The sequence below is a fragment of the Osmerus mordax genome, chromosome 11 (genome assembly GCF_038355195.1).
Source record: "Osmerus mordax isolate fOsmMor3 chromosome 11, fOsmMor3.pri, whole genome shotgun sequence".
NCBI lineage: Eukaryota > Metazoa > Chordata > Actinopteri > Osmeriformes > Osmeridae > Osmerus > Osmerus mordax.
The window spans coordinates 4,298,173-4,319,218 of NC_090060.1; the positions used below are offsets into that span (position 1 = coordinate 4,298,173).

General features: G+C 46.5%; 1 protein-coding gene across 1 annotated transcript in view; it reads left to right on the top strand.

Annotated features, from left to right (window-relative positions):
* Nucleotides 1-14,618, top strand: part of clmpb (CXADR like membrane protein b) — a 47,869-nt gene extending 33,251 nt beyond the window's left edge. Inside the window, exons 2-7 of the mRNA XM_067246909.1 lie at nt 7,187-7,344; nt 9,491-9,692; nt 11,392-11,559; nt 12,580-12,702; nt 13,264-13,405; nt 14,279-14,618. Coding sequence (XP_067103010.1) covers nt 7,187-7,344; nt 9,491-9,692; nt 11,392-11,559; nt 12,580-12,702; nt 13,264-13,405; nt 14,279-14,618 — 1,133 coding nt within the window. The remainder of the gene's footprint in view (nt 1-7,186; nt 7,345-9,490; nt 9,693-11,391; nt 11,560-12,579; nt 12,703-13,263; nt 13,406-14,278) is intronic.
* The last annotated feature ends 6,428 nt before the right edge of the window (nt 14,619-21,046 follow it).

Consider the following 21,046-nt stretch of genomic DNA (forward strand, 5'->3'; position numbering starts at 1 on the left):
AGTTAGACTGCATAAATAACTGGAGAGATAGGCATCCATTTTGTGCACTGTTTCAGAGAGAGTTATGCCCACATTCGTAGAGTGCGCTTGCCTATAATGTAAGCTGCTGATTTGACATTGTGATTTTTCATAATGATATCAGACTTAGGATTTCTCATCTGTCTTTATCATAAGCTACTATTGCTAATAACTCACAAATACACTGTCATATCAGTAAAGTGTATCAACAGTTTGTGAAGCAATCTTGAGTTGTGTTGTGATTAATACGGCCGGTCACACCATCTGTTTAGATGGCGGGGTTATGGCCGAGTCTCAAACCTGCAACCTGTGTTTTTCTTTCTGAGGGTCCTGTTTCTCTTCCAGTTTCCTGTTACAGTATAAGTCCTGCGTGATGAATATTTCCTTTTCACTTTTTGTTATCCTTCACCAAGGAAAATATATTAATGTCACTCAAAGCGAGAAATAGGCTCAGCCTAAAACAATAGTTTGCTATGTTCTTAGAGAAAATATCCAATTTCAAGAATGAAAAGAAAATGTTGTTTTTTTGTAGACAAAAGTGAGTCCAATAACAGGGAGAACAAAATTTCTTAACAGGATTTGAAATAGTTTTCTTTTAATATCCCAAATTGCTGACTTGCCTCGCTTAAGTCCTGCCAATGTTGTCTCGGCACACTTGCACACACAAGGGAGAATCATTCTTTGTTGAATGTTCTTTTGAAAAGTCTCAAAGCTTGTCTCGGGTGTCAGTTCAGTTTGTTATCGGATCTTCTTAGGATCCTGGGAGGGGGGGGGGGGGGCAGGGGATTTGCCCCTCACTGATACACACACAGAACAGTACATTAGCCATATCTCTTTTCTGTTAGTAGGCCCTATGCCGTTCACTGTAATGTTCTAAAAGAGGGATGGTTTGTCGAGATTCTTGGTGGGGTAAGCAAACTGTTTTTGTTTTGTTTGGGCCCAGCCAGATGTGGAGAAGGTCTGTTGCAACTACATAACAGAAGGTCTTCGATTTAGCTCCACAATGCAGCTACAGCGTGTTACCTTGTGCTAGACAGACCATGTGACATTTGGACCCTTGTTCACTCCGGGCACATTACGGAAAACAGTTTGGAATGTTTTTTCTCCGCCTGAAAAGAACCCTTTAAACGGTTTAACGCCACGCCAGCTTCCGGCGATTATCCTTCAATGCAGCCTGAAGACGCTGAGACGCATTGCCGCAATTAAAATTCAAATGGAGAACATCCATTCTGAAATGATGAATTGTGTTTTAATTAAACCTCAGCCAGTGACTATCACTGGGATTTGTGTGTTAGGGCTGGGTCTGTTTCCTCAGTCACTCTTTCCATTCTGTAATATGTGGAGCCCTGGTTTTACTGAGCCACTTAAAGGTGGATGGAGGAAGTGGGCGCCGGGAGGCTGTTTACAGGGACGTCTGGAGTCCCACATCTGGTACACTCTGTGTCTTGTAGTTTCAGCAAGTGCTAATGCTAAATGGAGGACAAAACAGCCTCATCATCTAAGTCTCCCTTGAATATACATGATGCCAACAGACAGAGTTTGGGAGACTGTTCCTTTGGGGAAAATGTTAGCTTTTTTTCGCTTCCTATTTTGCTGCAGGAAAATGCCAAATACTTTGGGGGAATTCAGAAGTGAACATCAGGAAACCAGTTTAGTATCTATTTTGGGAGTCTGTCAGCGGGACTGCGTCCCTTTTCTCTGTATGTGACAGAAATTACGAGCCTTTAAAGGGGATGCTAATTAAGCCAACAATAGCTGCTGGAGGTGAAACGTTACCACAGGGCATTGTATTATTCACTTCCTGGTGACATTTTCATCTCCCACTCCTTATTTCCCTATAGGCCCTGTTCTTTTTTGCTCTCTTCCAGGTCTTACAGATTATCTTGGAAGCAAATCCACTCCCTTCCATTTCTCTCCTACCGGCTGCTGAAGCCCACACCCTTAGGAATCCATCATTGTAGCCCCGCTCGGACATGAAGTCACCCTCATTTTTGTAAACGTTTTCCACTCAAGCTTTTCCGGGCCTCTCTCCATGCTTCAGAGTGTCGTGATCTGTAATAGTGGGGCAAAATGGCATTGGCGGGGAAAAAAAAGCACCATGTCGGCAGAGGAGCCAGGGTGTTGGTGACCACGCCGCGAGGCAAGGAGGATTATGGGGGCTTTATCCCTTCAAAGAGCAGCCTCCAGTCAGAGAAAACACAACCGGCCTTTGATTTCCTCAGGAAGGAAATATTCATGAGTTGGACCTAGAACCAGGAGAATGGGCCTTTGCGATGAGCACGATTTAATGTAGGGGCGTGATGGCTGGGAACGTTTATAAAGATTTAGCCCGTCAGAGGCGGTAATTAAAAAGAGCCCAGGCTGTATAAATAAAGGAGTCTCTCTGAAAGCTTTTCATCAAGGTCTGTTTTTGCAGCCTGTCAGTTTGGACTAGTGTCTCTAGTCAGACTCTTGTCTGGGGAACCATCAGAGCTACGAGACGATGTCAGTGTACCAAGCCCTTCATCTTGCTCTCAGAAGCCTACGAGATAGCGAGAGAAAAAAGGGCATGTGTTTTACCTCCCTCTGTGCTAGTCTTTCACTTCATTGCCATGGATGGGGGGGGGGGGGGGCACTTACATATTACGTTTTTGTAGCTACGACGGGAGTTTGCGGTGCTGTGCGTTGAGGTGTATACATGGGGCTGAAACTCCACCCCTCCACCCAAGACAGTGACCTCTGAATATTTAAATGTTTTCCCATCCAACATTTTCTCGTTTGAAGGCGTCCCTAAACCAACGAAAAGATGCTATGTGCTTTTTTCACACATGGTCGTCATACCAAAAAAAAAAAAAAAAACGGAGGCCTCGCTTACTTGGAAGACAATCCTGTCTTTGTCCCAACGCCAGCTTTTAATAACTGATTCTCCACCCCTCTTTCCTTCCCCCCTCCGATCTTGCCAGATGAGTCTGTCGGTGGCACAAGATAAAAGTCAGGATGGCAGAGCACAGAAATGACACCTTCTGCTGCAACCGTTCAAAGGGGATGTCTGGATGCGCACGTTGTTCCGGGCAGCCTAGTAACTAATAACGTGTGGTATTTCAATAGCCATATGCCTGACAATTTCAATATACGAATTCACACCTCTGTGTGCTGAGGCATTGATTTACTGTCGGTGCGAGATAGGCCTCGTGTTTCCATTACAGAGACAGGAGGGGCACTGGAATGCATTTGAGAAACAGCATATGTTCACATGAGTAATGCATCATACACACCAGCGCCCATACACAACACTCTCCTATAGGTTCGCTTCTAAGGCTAGACATATCCATACAAACAAGGCATTGTCAAAGATAGCTACCTCTGCACCCATCTTCCTCCCTCGACCAACCTCCCAGTAAAGCCACCTCATTGTGGCCACTATCTATCAGCCACACTGGGGTATCTGTCAGGCAGCTGAGTGGAAGGACTCAAGAGGCTCAGGGTAAGATATTGTCCCCCTCTTTCTCTCCCTCTCCTCTCCCTTGATCCTCTCAGGGGTGTGATTGAGCCAAAGGTCAGGGGCTTGGCCTGTGTCAGAGGCCCCCCGGCCAAGCCAATCAGCTGACTGTGTCTGCAGAGCTTGACTTTGGGGCAATGTGAAAGACTCAGGGTCCGTGTCGGCAGGCGTCTGGGAGTCCCCGCGCCCTGCCTGTCCCACTGGCTGCTCTATAATAAGATTGCAGTCTTCTGTGGGGAGAAGGATTTACTAGAGCACAACTCCCCCTAGGGCATGTTCATAGAAATTGGTTCCTCCACATTTGGGCCCCTGTCTGTCTATCGCTGTCCCCTAAGCTCCACGCTGCCCTGCTCCTCTTCCTTTGTTGATTACGATACGCTTCTTTCTTTTCTTTCTGAGGGTGAAAGAGCCGTGAGTCCAAGCCAGAAAAGGACGGTGTGCAGCTGAATTGATTACCATCCAGGGAACAGAGAGGGAGAGAGGGAGAGAGGGAGAGGATCTTGAGGTCTTAGCCAGACCCAAAGGAGATTTCCGGACAGCGTTGGCGGTTACTGACGTTGTTTCGGCTGTCTCCAGCTCCTCTCGTAGCCGTGGGTTACGATGTCTTCCTCCACAACATGGTTTTCCGCAGGTGTCTGTAGAATGTCACAGAGACACGGGAACTTGCACGTGGTGTTGTGTAGAACTCTTTTGACCTTGAAGCAGAGCCTGTGTTTTAGGTAACAGCTTTTTTTGTCAGTGGGTACTTGGAAGTGTTCCACTGTTTTGCTAACATAATGCCATAAATCAAAGTCTGCAAAATAAAGAGTCAAACAAATGTTTTGTGTAGCAATGTCACCATAGTGTGCTGGGATGAATGGAATGCCACACAGTGAATCTCACAAACGATGCTCTGTCAGTCCAAATGATTCCAGCTGTTCACACTGTAAAAGAGGCCAATTCAAACTGGAGAGCAAATACACTCCAATGCAGGTTTATTTTGGAACAACTGTGTCATCCATTCCACAGAACAAAATCCCCCGCTCCGAGACCTTAAACTGTGAATGTAAAATGAGCGAAAAACGCTCTGGAATCTTTGCTTTTCTTGTGATGGAAAGTTAACTCTTTTCGGAATGGTCTTAATGAGATGTTTGCATTGAAGTTTTTGAAGGACACAGCCCGACTATATAAGCGGCAGTAATGGAGTATAATTCTCTTCGAAGGTTGTTTGTAAGTTAGGGAATAAGTAGGCTGATATACTGTAGGAGTGCAGACTTAATTGTACCCTCACGCTACACCTCGCCTTTCCAAATGCCCTCTTTGATCATTGGCTCCCCTTGCTATCTCCCCCATGCAACACTCTAAGTCTCCCTGGCCTTCAATTCCCATGGTGTAGTGGGAGTGCAGGGAGGGAGGATTTAAAGAGTAAGACAGACAGAGAGAGAGGAAAGGAGGGAGGGAGGTTTGAAGCGATGGGAGCTCTTATCAGCTCCGCGCACCGCAGGAACGGCTTTAGGGCGAGGATGACGAGTGTGGGGCCACTGATTAGACAGCCGGGCTGTAGAGAGTCCCTGGGCCAACAGGCCGACACAGTGCTGCCAACGGAGAGGCGAGTCCCACTATCATCACACACCCACCCACGCACTCACATACCAGACATTCCCTCTGACCCTGTCTCCTTCACCTCCTCCTTGGGTGTTTAGAGACCTGTGCAGGGAGGGAGGATATTTGCCGTTCTTAGTTATGGTTCTCTCTCTCTCTTTCTCCCTACCTACTCGCTTTCCTTCGGTCTCTTGGCTCTTCCTCTGGCTTCCCTTCTGACTTCCAAACTAATATCGGCGGGGAGCCCACAAGATGAATGACTCTGCAAATGCTGCATTAAACATTCATGAACGGGGATACCTTCAGGGGCCGGGAGCTCCTAAGCTGGGAGAGGTGGCCCTTATTTCTGCTGAGTAATGATTTGAACCAAGCAGGAGGGCGAGAGCTGGCAGACCTTTGTAATTTGTCCTGTCACGGGGTTAGTAGTGGGCACATGGAAACCTCCCTCTGTGTGGTGCCCTCTGGAGAGGGAGGTTGCCAGTCAGGGAGGGCATCTTGGGTTGCATCGGAGTCGTGACTCGAGATGGAATACACCTACTGTTTCAGTGCCCAGGGGTGTCGTGGCCAATCTTAAGCAAGGAAGGAAACTTCCGGAGGTTCGAGGGAGACAACCGAGCGATGTCATCTTTGTGGGTCGAGCCAGAGTGTTGTCGCTGTGAATCAGGAACTCTTGAATGCGCAGCTCAATTTCCAGCACATGTTCCCTGGACCACAGCCTCGTGCTGAGTCACGTATGACGTCTGGGAGTGAGCTTTTATCATTGGCTCCAACGCCACCTGGCTCCAGTTCCCGAGGGCGAGTCAAGCGCGCGTGGCTCCGAACGCCGATGCGTTCGCCACAAATGGTCGTCCGAAGAACGTAGGACAACTCGGAATTGACGTCATAAAGCACGAAGGCTTTCTTTCAACCAATGGTTGTCAGTTGAATCACTCAACCCCAGACATAACACTCTGATGCCTGAGCTTGTCTTTGTGTGGTGTTAGTACACCAGTATGTATAACATGCGGTATATTTAGTTCTAACCCTCTGAGGGGATTTCTTGAACGGCTCAGCACCTATTAAGCGATACGCCAGCATGTAATGAAAAGAAGATGTCACAATATTTACATAACCAGGACAGAGCAGCATAACTTTATTTAAAGCTATTCAGGGGCGAGGGGGGGGGGGGGGTTCTCAGACCTCAGCTCTTTCCACAGTGGCCAAATTAAGTGCGGTAGTTACGTTAATGCCGTTGTTCCAAAATAATCTGTCGCATTTGGGAGCGTGAGCTCATGCTGGGGGGGGGGGGGGGGGGGTGCATTGTTTTCACTGCATTTCTGTTTTACCAGGTGGGGGGAATCGTATATCATCTCCTCCCCTCCCTGCTTTGCAAAGCACACAAACACACGCAAACACACACACACACAAACACGCATCCCTGAGCTCCTGGTCCCTCCAAATCCCCCTGACGCCTTTGTCTAATTCCACTCAAGCCAGCAGGGCTGTCCAGCATCCTCCAATAAATTACCCCTCCCAACGACCCCCCCACCACCACAGCAGGCCCTGACAGTCTGGCCTGTGGCCTGCAAACACACCACATATACACACTCTTATACACACCCTCCTGTGACTCTACGTGCTACTGTAACGACTGTAACCTATACTCTGTTCCACAGCTGAGGAGACATTAATAATGAAAAAAAACTAACAATTCTCTATCTATTTCTTGTTTTTTTTATTTGTTGAGTTTTTATCCAGTCCCTGCTCTACTTAGAATTTCTATCGTAGTAAATTAATTACTGGTCTGGTGGTTGAGTTTCATGTGTTTGCAGTGATGTTTGTTCCATGTCAAACTAGTTTGAATTCAGTTTTCAACCCCCACGGTATGTTTCATTCGGGTCCCCATCTCTGTCATGCCTGCTGTCATGTGTTGTATATGGCGATACTTCTGTTCTGACAGACTGTTCTTCCCCTCTCTCTCTCTCTCTCTCTCTCTCTCTCTCTCTCTCTCTCTCTCTCTCTCTCTCTCTCTCTCTCTCTCTCTCTCTCTCTCTCTCTCTCTCCCTCTCTCTCTCTTGTGCTCTCTCTCCCCCCCCTCTCTCTCTCTCTCTCTACTGTCTCTCCCTATAGTGCTGCTCAGTTTGCTGACGGCCGGCGCCCAGACAGAAATGAAAAGGGTCGTGGGAGACAACGCCACCCTGCCGTGTCACCATCAGTTCTGGCAGTCCAACCCGCAGTCGCTCGACATTGAGTGGATACTGCAGAAGCCCAACTCCAAGCAGAGAGTGGTGAGGAGTCTCACGTTCTTTTTTCTGTCACATATCTGCCTTCTCCTCTCTCTGTGTCTGTATCTCTCTCTCACAGGCACACGTGGACATCGAAACAGACACACAACCTCACACAAACAAACACCCTTCCAATTGATTTTCCACAGACAATATGATGGTCAAATACAACTGATTGGTTCTACTTACTAAGGCACCATTTTTGTGCCTTAGTAAGTAATGCCTTTCTCAAAGCAATTATACCACAAAACATTCCCAACTAGTTACTTCCAATCCTGCCCAGCGCCATACCTACGTCCCCAACTAACAATGATGTGTCCTTTACAAAGCTTGTTTATTGCAGCGATGCACATATTTTTGTGTCTTAGCTTTTCCATATTCCCTGGAGAGTCCTGATATCAATAGACGGCAGCATAGTGAGCGGATTCTTTTGGCTGAAAGTCGACCAGAGACAGGGTAATGAGCATAAGCAATCCATGGACATTTCACCAGCTGTGAAAACAGAATACCTTGATATTCTACACCCTGGAAATTGAATTAGACGGCATTATATCTGCCAGCCCTAAATGGAATAACAATGGATCCATCCTATCACCTGGTTAAATTACCATCCAGGCCAGTCTTAAAATGGACCTAATTTGATTTCATGTCTCACAACTCTGAGAGGATGTTACATGATCTGCCTGCGTTGCTTTGTAGAACTTGCTTTGTTTCTCTTCTCCAAATGAAACGTAGTATCTGATAACAGGGAGAACTGTGAAATCTCAACAGCCCCCGTCAGAAGAAAGAGATGTTCTCTCTTTTTTTAAGTCCTTTGTTAGCACGCCGCTCTGTTGATTAGCATAGCGAGATTTGGTTCGGCGAGAAAATAGAGAGGGGTTAGGAGAAGAGGAATGAAAGAAGGGGGAGAAACAAACGTCTAACGCTTTGATATTTCTGAGGGGCTGGCACATCACATTGAATATTTAACGCGGGCGATAACATTGAAGGCGCCATTAATTAAAATCAAACGTCTGAAAATTTGATTAGGAATGAGACTATGCCAGTGGCGGAATGAATAAATCATTGTTTTGTTTCCACTGGAAGGTGGGCTTTCAATGGAAGAGAGCAGCTTGTCAACATTTAGCCTCTGTTACCAAGCGTACAGGCTACATGTGCCAGGGGCCCGAAGGCCAGAGCCATCACAGAGCCCTGTGTCATGCTAACGCTAATGCTAACAGCTCATACGAATGCTAATAGCCGTAGGCCCTTATCCTCAGGCCTTCCAAGCAGAAAGAACTGCTGCTGTAGGTGCTCCGTTCATTGCTTTTCCACACAATTCCGGTCACTTGCTCTCCCTCATAAACATATGTTCTGAAATGGGCTCAAAACACAGCCACCAGCACAAACATACAGACACACTCACCTGTAAGTATGCTCTCAACATCCAAAATTCATGAGAACAGCAGAAGTGTGCCCATAGGCTTGTGCATAGTAACTTACCCATCTCAGTAAAGGTGCCAGAGCTATGTCACAGTGTGCCTGTGGCAGGACTGTGTGGGTGTGTGTGTGTGTGTGTGTGTGTGTGTGTGTGTGTGTGTGTGTGTGAGCGACAAGTCTGTTTGTGTGGGTGTTTATGTCTTTGTGTGTCTGTTTGGAATACAGAGAGAGAGAGAGAGAGAGAGAGAGAGAGAGAGAGAGAGAGAGAGAGAGAGAGAGAGAGAGAGAGAGAGAGAGAGAGAGAGAGAGAGAGAGCGAGAGAGAGAGATAGTCAGCGTCTGTGGGTGAGTCTTGTTGTGTGTACTAGTGAGCGTGTACGTGTGTATGTGCTTGAGCGTGTGCAGGGTGTGCGTGACCGTGCGCCCGTGTGTAAACGGCCAGTCCGTCACCTGCGAGCACAGCAGGTAGGCCCAGCTCCTGTGGCACTGATGTGCTGTGGCACGAGCATTTAGCAGTCCCCATCTGCAGGCTCTCACTAGCTTAGAGTAATAGGCTGCTGTGACAGCCAGGTTGTGCTTGTGCTTGTTCATAGCAACACAAAAAGACGCAGAGAGAGAGAGAGAGAGAGAGAGAGAGAGAGAAAGGAAGAAAGTTGCTTTACAATGTCTCTCTCTCTCTCGCTCTCTCTTTCTATCCCTCTCTCTCTTTCTATCCCCCACTCCTCGCCTAGATCATCACGTTCTTTGGAGGTCAGGTGTACACCAACGAGGTGATGGGCGACGCCAGCCGTCTGGCCTTTGCAGGGGACTACCTGAACGGGGATGCCTCCCTGCTCATTGGTGACCTGCTGTTGACCGACTCTGGGGAGTACCACTGTAAGGTCAAGACAGGGGGCAAGTACCACTGGGGCCAGGTCAACCTCATAGTGCTGGGTGAGTCTGCTCTCTCTCTCTCACACACACACACACACACACACACACACACTAACGCGTAATCATTTGCCGATTAGCCTAGTGCATTTCCTCTGTCATGCTAACCGATCTAATGATTCAATTTTATTCAGACGGAGTGATCCAATTTGACCGGTTGCTGTTGTCTGCTTTTGTTTGGGTTCTTTTGGTTGTTTAGATGAGCACTGTAGTCTTTGACTACAAGTTATGGAGCCAATAGAGTTAATGTGGTCGTCAATGTGGCAGAACAAGATAGATTATAGACATTGGAACTTGACCTCAACTTGTCAACTTTGAACAAAATAATTAATGAGTTTTATTGTGCAATGAAGGAACAAAAAAAGTTTGCGGTCATGGAATAAACTGCAGACGAGCCTCCAAATGTGAATTAAGTAGCGTTGATCTGTTTTCAATTATGAAAATGTTAAGAGATCCGTGTGCTGCCATTCAGCCTTCAGAAGGATGACAAAGCCAGTTGGGCTGCATTAGCCGTTGCAAAGACACCATTGTGGTTGTCTTTTTCTCCTCCTTTCTCCTTTGTTTTTACTTCGGCGCAATACACAGCGGCTTTGGCAGATCGGTTTAAAAATGGCTTAGTTTTAACTGGCGCAGTGGTAAATTCATCTCTGCGTATCTCGAGCAGCCAAACGGCTTTGAAGGACAGACAGCGAATGGAGAGCAGCAGCTCCACAAAGCCTGCCTAGGAATCCAAAGGGACGAGTGAGATCATTCTCAATGTCACAAAGCAGACGATTTATTAAAACATCATGGGAGATTAGTTGAACCGGCGGTTATTGGTTCTTTAATGGAACAGTCTCTTAATCCTTCCCCCCTCTATACCCCCCCCCACCCTCCTTCTTCTCTATAAAGACATTTCCGTGAGTTAGCGCCACTATTTTTACAAATTGCCCTCAGCTTTGCGGTGACACTTTCGATTTTGAGAGAAGAACATTTGCATTTCTCCCTCGCTCCCGACGCTAAGATAATGGGTTGGCAGTAGCTGGCGGCTGGCTGGCTGGTTGGTCGTGGTCCTGAGCCTGAGCGTGTGTGTATGTGTGTACGTGTTTGTGTGTGTGCGTGCACTGTTTCGGCGACAGTTAGCCCTAACTGGCCCTGACAGAGCTGTGAGATGGCACGGCAGAAGCCCCTGCACTCCCCTTATCCCTCTCATCACATCCCTTACTGGCCGTGTGAGCTGACTGGTCTTTGTGGAAGTGCACCAGTGGAGGGATACAGAGATGTGGGGGAGGGGGGGGGGGGGAGGGAGAGAGAGAGAGGGAGCAGCTGTTCTATAAAGAGCCACAAGAGCCCGGGGCAGGGCGGGCCATCTATTGCTCTGATCCTCAGGCTACTGGACTTCTGACCTGGAGATGCAAACTGACTGCAGGCTGTCAGACCTCGATTCAGACCTGAGGCCCTTTGACACAGGCCTCGGACACAAGCTCTGTTGATGGGATCCGATGCCTCTTTTAAGGCTGGTCTCTACAGCCTTTGTTCTTATTTTACTGTTATTTATTGCCTCGCTGCTCGATCACACCTGCAGCAGCAATGACCAGCCCCTCGTTAAAAATCGCCTCAGATCGAGTATCTTTCATTGTAGGTCGCTTGCCACCCTGTGGCTGTTTGACGTCGGAAGCCATGCGGGCGTGGTTAAGCATTTGCTGTTTGTTGTGTCCCACAGTCAAGCCTTCCAAACCCCGATGCTGGATGGACGGGAAACTGCTGGAGGGCAGCGACGTCAAGCTGAGCTGCAAGTCCAGCGACGGCTCCGACCCCATCAGCTACAAGTGGGAGAGGGTCCTGGACAAGGGCAAGAGTGTTGGAAAACTTCCCCCTCTGGCACTGATAGGTAAGAGGATGGGTGCAGTGTGTAAACGGCGTCCGTCCCCCTCGACACAACAACGCGTGGCACCGAGGAGCTGTAAGCTCCGCGGTTAGAACGCCTGCAATCCACGTGAACACACCTGCGCTCCACTCATTCCCCATCATGGCTTTGAACGGAGAGGACACGAATGGTGATCGTGTGTCCCCTGCAACTGACAAGTCGATCCCCAGAGGCGTGCAACACGCCTCTCTTGCCTTGCCAGCTTTGCCACCTATTTCCCCGTGCCCAACCGACATGAGCGGTGGCACGTGCCTGGCCTAGACGAAAACCTCCAAATTAATGACCTCCATGAAACAACACCTGTTCAGTCTAATTAGTTTTCATTGGGCGATAAAACACACGGACGTCAGCCATTATTCACTGGTCCACTGAACAGTGCGATCACGTGCCTGTCGTGGTTGGAGGATGAATAAGCATCAACTAGCCCTGTAGAACTCCGTCGCTCTCCCAGACAAACTCTCTCCCCCTCTTCCACACACACACACACACAGAGACATACACGCGCGTTCTCTCAAAGCGCTACGCGCCTCCCTTCTTCAATCATGGCCCCACGCTTACTCACACCGCGTCCAATCTCTCGGAGGCCCGAGATAAACATTTGCCAGTCGGCCTCCTCTGCTCCTTGCCCAGCGAGTGTGATGCATCAGAACTGACACAGTCAGACAGGCGTGGCCGCCCCAAACCCACCCGAGTCAGGCTGAACGAAGGCAAGGGGAACTCCTACCCAAACAGCTTCATTATAACACACAGTCACGCTGAATAGTACCTGCATTCCATCAGCAGAATAGAATAGAATTCGAGAATTCAGAATGTACTTATGTAAATCGCTACAAGCAGACACAGAATGAAACCTCATCAGAAAGCGTTGATGAACACACTGCGGGTCGTGAATCACTCTACAGAGTAATTGTGCAACTGCATATGAATCCCAACCGAGGGAACGCGACATGCAACAACGTCGTGTGTCGTGTCTCATTCTCTTAGACCTGAAGAACCCCGAGATCGTCACCCTGAGGAACCTGACCAAGGACAGCGCAGGTGTCTACAAGTGCACCGCCAGTAATGATGTCGGCGAGGAGAACTGCATCATCGAAGTCACCATGCAGTGTGAGTAGCAGAGCCGGCCCGTGCTTTATCTCTCCGCCCCTGCGTCGCCTCGATGGTGATGGATGGCTGTAGTTTCCAGTGGCCCCCTGAAAATTCGTTTTCCCCTCGCTCCTCCTCTCCCCCCCCCCCCTCCACCCTCCTTCTCCCTGGCCCTCTGTAACCCAGCGCAGGGGACTCTACCTGCAAATCAGTGGCCATTGGTCACCCGCTCTTCTCAAACAGCCATGTTTCAATGTCACACAAATAGATTTGCGGAAGCACAGGAACTGTGCGGTCAAAATGAGGTGAACCGTTGTGGATATGACAGCCTAGTACCATAGCGGGAAATGTTTTGATGTGTTTACCTAATACAAGTGATTTTTGAGGCTAAGCATGACTTAAGCAACAACCCACTTCACGGTGGACAACATGTACGGATTTCAATCTACGACGACGTCGAGAATACCTGTGCGCATCATCCGCGCGTGTGCGTGCGTGTGCGCGGACCTAAACAGGTCCACGTGCTGTAGATTCCGCGGTTGGGCGCGGCTATCGTAAATCTTACCCATCTCTCGTCCACAGATGTGAGGGGGATGGGCGTGATGGCGGGGGCTGTGGTGGGAGTATCCTTCGGCGTCCTCATCATCATCTTGATCATCTGGCTCGTGTTCCGTAAGAAGGAGAAGAAGAAGTATGAGGAGGAGGAGACTCCTAACGAGATCAGGTCAGTACCTCAGGAATGTGTGTTTCTAGGGATCATGTGGCGTGGGTGCATTCAGTGTGTGGGTGCGTGTGTGTCCACGCGTGTGTACAGAATGTGTGTCTGCTACAAGGTCAAGTGCAATATCGACTGCCTTTTAAGAGTCTTCTTTTCGCGTTTCTTCGGCGCCCAGGGACTCACTGGCAAACGGTTGTGTCGAGACGAGGTGTAGCTCACAGCTGTGTCTGTGTCCCAAAGCACAAGTTACTGTAAACTGGAGCCTCTCTGCTCAGACTTTCAGCAGCAAACATTTTGATACAGCTCACAGCCTATGTAGCTGCTTATTTGCCAGTTATACCATATGAATGAATTCTGCAGCCAGTTCGGGAATGACGCTGTGTAAATTATGCAGACGTGAGGAGGTGTTTCCTGTTTACATGCCATCTGTAGCTACTGAGTGCTTCCTAACCCTGTAAGACCCCTGGTTGTAAAATGACGACGTCACTTTTAGCTCTCTAAATGTGGTCTTTCAACAACAAAAAAGAGAGATAAAAGTGATGTAATTTTAAACCGGGTCTTACAGGGTTCGAAGAGGGACTGTCAATCCTAGGTTCTGTAGCTTCTCTTAGGAGGGGGCTGGGTAGGGTGGGGTGGTGGTGGTTGGTTTAATGTGTTCGATTTAGACCCAGATGAGAAACATTGTGATAGAACCCAGAAGTTCCAGAAGTTCTTCCAGGGCACTGATGCACCACAGAACAGCCTTGCTCTTTCCGTATGGGCTTTCTCCAGTTGTCTGTCACAATAGGTTGTGTGTGTGTGTGTGTGTGTGTGTGCGTGTGTCTTTCCTTAAAGCAGAAATGTCATGGTCTCTTCCATGTTGTGTTTCTCGTCTCCCAGGGAAGATGCCGAGGCTCCCAAGGCCAAGCTGGTGAAGCCCAACTCCCTCTCCTCGTCCCGCTCCGGCAGCTCCCGCTCTGGCGCCTCGTCCACGCAGTCCATGGTTCACAACAGCGTCCCCCGGGGACCCCGGGGCCCCCGCCCTCCGCCCGTGGCCACCCTCAAGGAGAACGGACAGCCCCCCGGCTTCCCTCAGTCTCCCCCGGCCTACAACTCTGTGGTGCCGCCCAAAACCCCGGAGCCCCCCATCACTCCCAAATTCAACTCCAGGAACCTCACAAGTAGCACACCCCCCACCCTCATGGTCCCCGCCCAGACCAAAGCCTTTCAAACTGTGTAGGACGGCAGAGAGGACCCCCCCCCCCCCCTCCCCACTTCCTGCTAGAACGCGTAAAACCCCTGTGTCCCATCCGACCTCCTGTACCCTCTCCCTCGATCTTCCCTTCGAAGACGCACACTATTCCATAAACCAAGAAATGCAACAAGTAAAAAGGATGTAATTAAAAGAGTCAACAATAGAACCACCCCCCCAAAGAAAAAAAACTTTCAATGAATGCATACTTAACAAGGGAACATAAGACATGCTTGCCCCCTACTGAATTCAAGAAAACAACAAAACGAAAGGAGACCCCAGACGGAACAGTTTCTTCTGTTCGGGTCTCTCGGCCACAGGCAGAAAAAACTTCTTTTGAGCTTTATTTCTTTAAACTTTTCGGAATGCACAAGGAAGCATTGTGTGTGGTGAGGTGGAAGAATCCCGAGTGGAGCTTTTTATTTATTTATGGAATCAAAGGGACAGGCGTACAGAGGAAGAAGGGAATAAAAGAAAACCGGATAAATGAATGGATGGGTGAATAAAGACAAGATATCCAAAAGTCAGAGCTGGTTGCCGATCGAGATGTCCCTGCTGGCAAGCCCTTGTTGATGCGGAAGGGAGGGTTTGAGGGAGGACGGCACCTTTTATTTTGGGCCAATGATGTCTCTGACTGATGTAACCACACCACTTCCTGCTTGCAGCTTTGAACAACTGCTTGAAACCACAAAGTCCATATCCCCTTCAGACAGTGGGTGAACTGTGGACACACATGCTACATCATCCCCCAAAATGCTCTCTGATGCAGTAAGTACTTCATCACGACATTCTCGACAAAATCCCGGACTCTGCTTCTCTTGAATGGAGAAATGTATGTTATAAGAAATGTAATTGTTTTATCTCCGTCACACCACTATGGATATGTGTTCCGGAAAACCTGCCCAAATTAATAAATTGTATGTTTAGGTTTAGTTAGTAAGATTGGTAGGGATAAATGACTATGAATATATTGTACCTAGGATAAGAATATTTGCAAGTCATGATTCTTTTTTTCTTTTGTCTGTTTCCTTAGAATTGTGTCTGTTTTATTTTCATTTCTGTCTATCCTGTTAAGTCTCAAAAGGTTGTTAAAGGTAAGAGACCCGTTTCTACCCAAAGAAGTGCCACCAATCCCAACAATGAGCCATTGTTTCTTTTCTACTTCATTTACCTTTTGCTATCTTTTTATGAAACCAAAATCTGTCACAAAACACCATGAATGTGTGTTGAACAAAGATGGTCGGTAGAATGATTTTTCTCGCTTCCTAGGGTATTTAATGGATATCCAGTATAGGCATGAATTACCTTGAAATGGTAACCTAACAATACTGTCGATGATTGAATGGTGAAGAAATAGAGGGTTCTAATTGTATAGCATGTATAGTATGGTATCACCCAAAGTACTTCCTTAGGACCCATAACAATAGTATGGCACCACATTGCTGTTTCATTGGTGGAAGTCTCTTGCTCTTCATTGGTCAGGCTGTGACGTCCGCGATGCTCCCTATCGGTAGCTCCATCTCAGTGGAAAACTTTTGAATGGACGTAATGAAAAGGACAAGTAGCCTATTTAGTGTGCCTTTGCAATCCCTATCCCCGTTGATGCTTTGGTATTCTGTCCTTGTCGTCGACACACAAGTTGCTGTTCTTGATTTAGTGTTTGAAAAGACAGTAAATCACAGCGGCTTATACGCTGAGAGCTCCAACGTCACATAGCTAACCCAACGATATCATATGCAACCTTGTCAAAGTGCAGACTGTAGACATCTTCTCAATGACATGGCAATTCGTGTCCGCAGGATCAATGTACATTCTGTATTCATAGTGTTGTTTTATATTGTACATACAGATAGATATATGCACATGATGTCATTTAATTTAATAGATGAGATAATGCTTGGGGAGTACTAAGGAGGAGAAATGCCTTTTGACAACAGGAAGAAATGGGTTGTTTCCAGCCACGCCCACACATTTGCTCATGTTAGCTGTTCATTCGAGGGTGGAGAGAGAGAACAGGCTAGACATGACCTCTCCAGAATGATGTGGCCACAGACACGCAGTGTTTATTTTAGTTCCTCTGACTTTATACGCTCATACAATTCAATTCACTTCCACAGACAGCAATCTTGTTTTCGCTAGCGGCAGTGGTATCTTGAGACAAGGCCTGTCCATAATTCATACTCATCTACAAGGAGGTTGGTGGCATGCTGCAGTTTTTTTATGCACTCCGCCATGCACCAGTCTACCTACACACACACACACACACAATCAAACAAAACCAAAAGCACTAATAGTCATACTTGTTTTGTTCAGGATAATTGAGATGGATGGAATGTCGGAAAGTATTATGACTGACTGATGGTGCCCTTCCACCATAGTTAACAGAACGATGCATTGTACAGTGCATCACTCATGACACACACACAAATAAACACACACAGGGGCTGCTATGCATCTCAACACTCTCCGATCCAGAGGCTTTGACACCGTTTGGAGAGAAACCTGAGAGAAGTGGAGGGTGGGGGATAACAGCATTGATATCGAGACAGAACTGCAGGCTCTCACATTTACATTCCCTGCACTGTCTCTATATAGATGGAGCCTGGTGTAGGGTGGGATGCTTGTCTTCCAGCTGTTAAATTCCTTTGGCTTTTTTGATTTGCTTTCCAGCAACTGGAGGTCTCAGGTGGCAAATTCCCCAGTTTATGAGCCCTCGCGTTGCCTCTCCTCTCATCTGTGCCAGCTTTGTGGACTGACAAACTCCAACAAATTAATCTTGAGGGTTTTTTTTTGGTCTGAGCTGTGGTGATTTTAAGATGGAAGTTTTCCACCTCTCAGTTTCAACACAACTTGTATTCTGATCTACAGTGGCACCACTGTGTATTGTTATCAACATTCTAAGGTACAATAAGTGAACAAAGATTCATGTTATGATTATCCTGCATTATATTATAGGAATATAAATCTTATGTAGCCACCGCGTTTTGTGTTCTTAAAGCCGTTTTTCAGATAAAGCAGTCAAGCATGGCAAAGTGAAGTTCTGACTTTGTTGATTGGCCTGCCTCTGGTATGGGAGGACTCTGAAGTGTTGGCATTTGGGGTGAAACGGAGGTGGCGAAAGATGCCCACTTCAGCAAAGAAAAGCAAAGGACGTGCATGTCGACGCAAATCGAGAAGGGGAATGCTTTGCTTTGATGTAACATACCTGTATTCGGCAGAAGAAGAAAAAAGAAAAAAAAGTACAATTGTAAATATACACAGAAACGTTTTATGAAGCTTTCTTTTTTTTCGTCTTTTTTTTTTCATGTACTTTGCACTTTTTGTGTGCTGTTCTCATCGCCGGTGAGGGTTCTGGGTGGTTGGGTCTGTCTGCTATGACCTTGTCTGGATGTCAGAGGGACACAACTCAGCACGGAAATATAAGTCACCATTTTCCTTTTTATTCATCATCATATTTTCACAGTCGCTTCTCTTTGGTTTTGTAAAGCGGTACTGTTTGTTTTGACAAAAACAATCCATGTAAATATCACAAGTAAAAAAAAAATGTATATTTTTACGACTTCTGAGTTATTCATTTGCAAATAAAATATTCAATGACAAGTTACACTGCATGATGGCATCTTGTTTTGCTTCAGTATAGGACAACTGCAGACAATGCAGAAGACAAGTTTTTTCAGTGGAGGTAACAATTGCATGAAACTAACAGTCAATGAAGATTTTTTGCTGAAAGAAAGACAACACTTGCAGTGCTCTCTGTCACTAATAGGCCTCATGATCCCCAGTCTCCCAGTGACAGGATGCCTGGTGATGGCGTTTCCCATCAGAGGCTTCCTTCTGAGGCTTAAGTGCTTCTCCTTGGCCTCTCAGCGTGAATCGTGCGTCCATGACAGTGAGGTCAGAGATATCTATTGACCTGTCAGGGATTTATTGACTGACATTCATCTTTTTTCCTCTGAAAAATTCCTCCTATGTTGACAATTTATTGAACTGCCCAGATGGACTGTATGTGTCAAACCTGATGAAAGATACAGGGTGGAGTTTGGGTCTCTATTCCTTGTTCAAGGTAATGCCATGGAAAAATGATACAATAACACGTCACTGTAAATGCGGATAAGAGGATGCATTGTACTGTAAGCAAGAGGAGAGAGGATTTAAGTCAATGCAGATGCGAGAAGTAATACAATACCTTGAAATGTTACATACCATGTAAAACATTGTTTTCTCTGACATCTGTTTGCTTGTTGAGACATTTGCATCATTTCATGTCCTCACATACATATTCAACGTCACATTTTTCAGCCCAGATCACATTTCTCCTCTCTCTGCTCCCACGCGTCTGTGCCCTTTGGTTCCACTTGGTTAACCGTGTGTAAGGACATTGTTACCCACCCTCTCATACACAAACACACACATAAACTCACACAGACACACGTACACACATGCAACGCAGGGAGACATAAACGTTTAATGAATCATCGCAAGAGTAGGAGACACACTTTGAACCGACAATCAAAGGAATAAAGAAAAATACTTCATGATTACATTACCTTGCAAGGTTTGGTATCCTTCTCAAAACCCTATCTTCTCTGCTGATCCCCTTTTCAATCTTGAAACTAAATGTTGAATACTGCTCTTAGTTGTTTACTTGGAAACCAAAAACAGACTTGAGCTCAACGCTTATTGAATTCTGCCCCCTGGTGTTATCTTAAGATAACCCAAAAACTAGATTTGATGAGATATTGACAGATCCTTATCACATTATCTGGTGCACAGATCCAACGAAGATAACAATTAGTAAAATGGTGAATTTGCTCGCAATTGTAATTATCAAGCTAAACGGCAACTCTGCATAGTCTTCTTGCCGTAGGAAAATACTGTTGATGCACTGCATCACAGAGAGTGTGTACTGTGAGGGCAGCCCTCTGACTAGATATGACTAAAGCACCCTCTGGTGGTAAAACGCCATGTAAAGCGAACGCAATGCCCGGACATTTTTAGACTTCAACTCACTAAGATATAAGCCAATGAGAGCATTGTGTTTACCAGTGAAATGAAACATGTGATGTTCCGTATATTTGACTTTTAAGCAGCATTTGTCATGTCTCAAAATGACATGACCGAATGCAAGCCCTTCACACTAGACCCTAAGTGATGACCCATTGGTTCCCATGTAAAACAGTTAAATAAGTCTGAATGTAGTAGGACACAAAGCACTGCTGATCAAGGTTACTGCTCTGTGTCATAGCCAGCTGGCTGGTGGACAGAACTATTGAGGGATTGACATAAAACGGTTTGAGGTTCTGTAAAACTGAACACAAACTGTACACCACAGACTTTTAACAATAAATCCTTGTAGTGATTTTCTGGGGATAATGAGTGTTGCACTGTGACCCACATTTAAAATACATTTCACTGTCTAACGACTACACTAATTACAGCCGTGCCATAAAGTCAAACAGAGAGGTTAATAGAATGCTATTTTTAACATCCACTCAGTGCTACTATTCCCTAATAAAACGTAATAGTATTCATTCGGATGAAGTGTACAGATAGGCTCAGTCTGTTGCAACTAAATTGTGAACAATTTATTCCTTAACAGCCTCGTGTTCTAAAAAGAAATTTTAAGTATTTTTGGAACTCAACCTTTAATTTACAGGACATTCAACAATAAAAGCCCCACTGTCTAGCAAGCTTGGTTGGTAAGAGCAGTACTGCACCCTAGTCTTCTTGGTTAAGGTTCTGTGTAAATCACTTTATAGACTATTGAATTCACCAACCTTGATTGACACTGAACAAGGAAGAGTGATTTAGACATGAATATCAGTAAAGTAAACTAGCTGCTCGAAGCAAAAAGCCATTATATGAGTGATTGTTAATTGAAGCCATAGAAGGATTCTTTTAATAGAGCCCCAGTGCAACACAATGGGAGCAGGCCAAATTGGCATGAGATACATTTAATAATCAAATTATCCCAGGCCCTTAAGACTTGTTTTTTTGGCAGATGCTGAGTGGACTACATTAAGTTCAATGGAGGAGAGCTAATTGATTAGGCTTCACAAGTGATGACCAGGCTATCCTCAGAGAAAGAGGCAGGGTACCCTTGACATCACAGTATTGCCCAAGTGTTCGGAGCTATAGATATGCTTGTTTTCCAAACATATTTAATACTTTAAAAACCCAAACAATAACCACAGGCAGTAAAACAATGGTTCTGATTGACAAGTGTCTACTAAATGAAATATCCACAAAGCTTGCACACCAGCAGGGTGTTATATTGCTTGGAAACGAGGCTGCATAAATTGGGGTCTTCTCATCAGAGAGAGATGGCCTTCTTCTCTTTACCGACGCATGCCCGACACAAGCACGTGGTCCTCCTGAAACTGTTCCGCTCCCGCCACCCATCTTGTGGAGGGAGC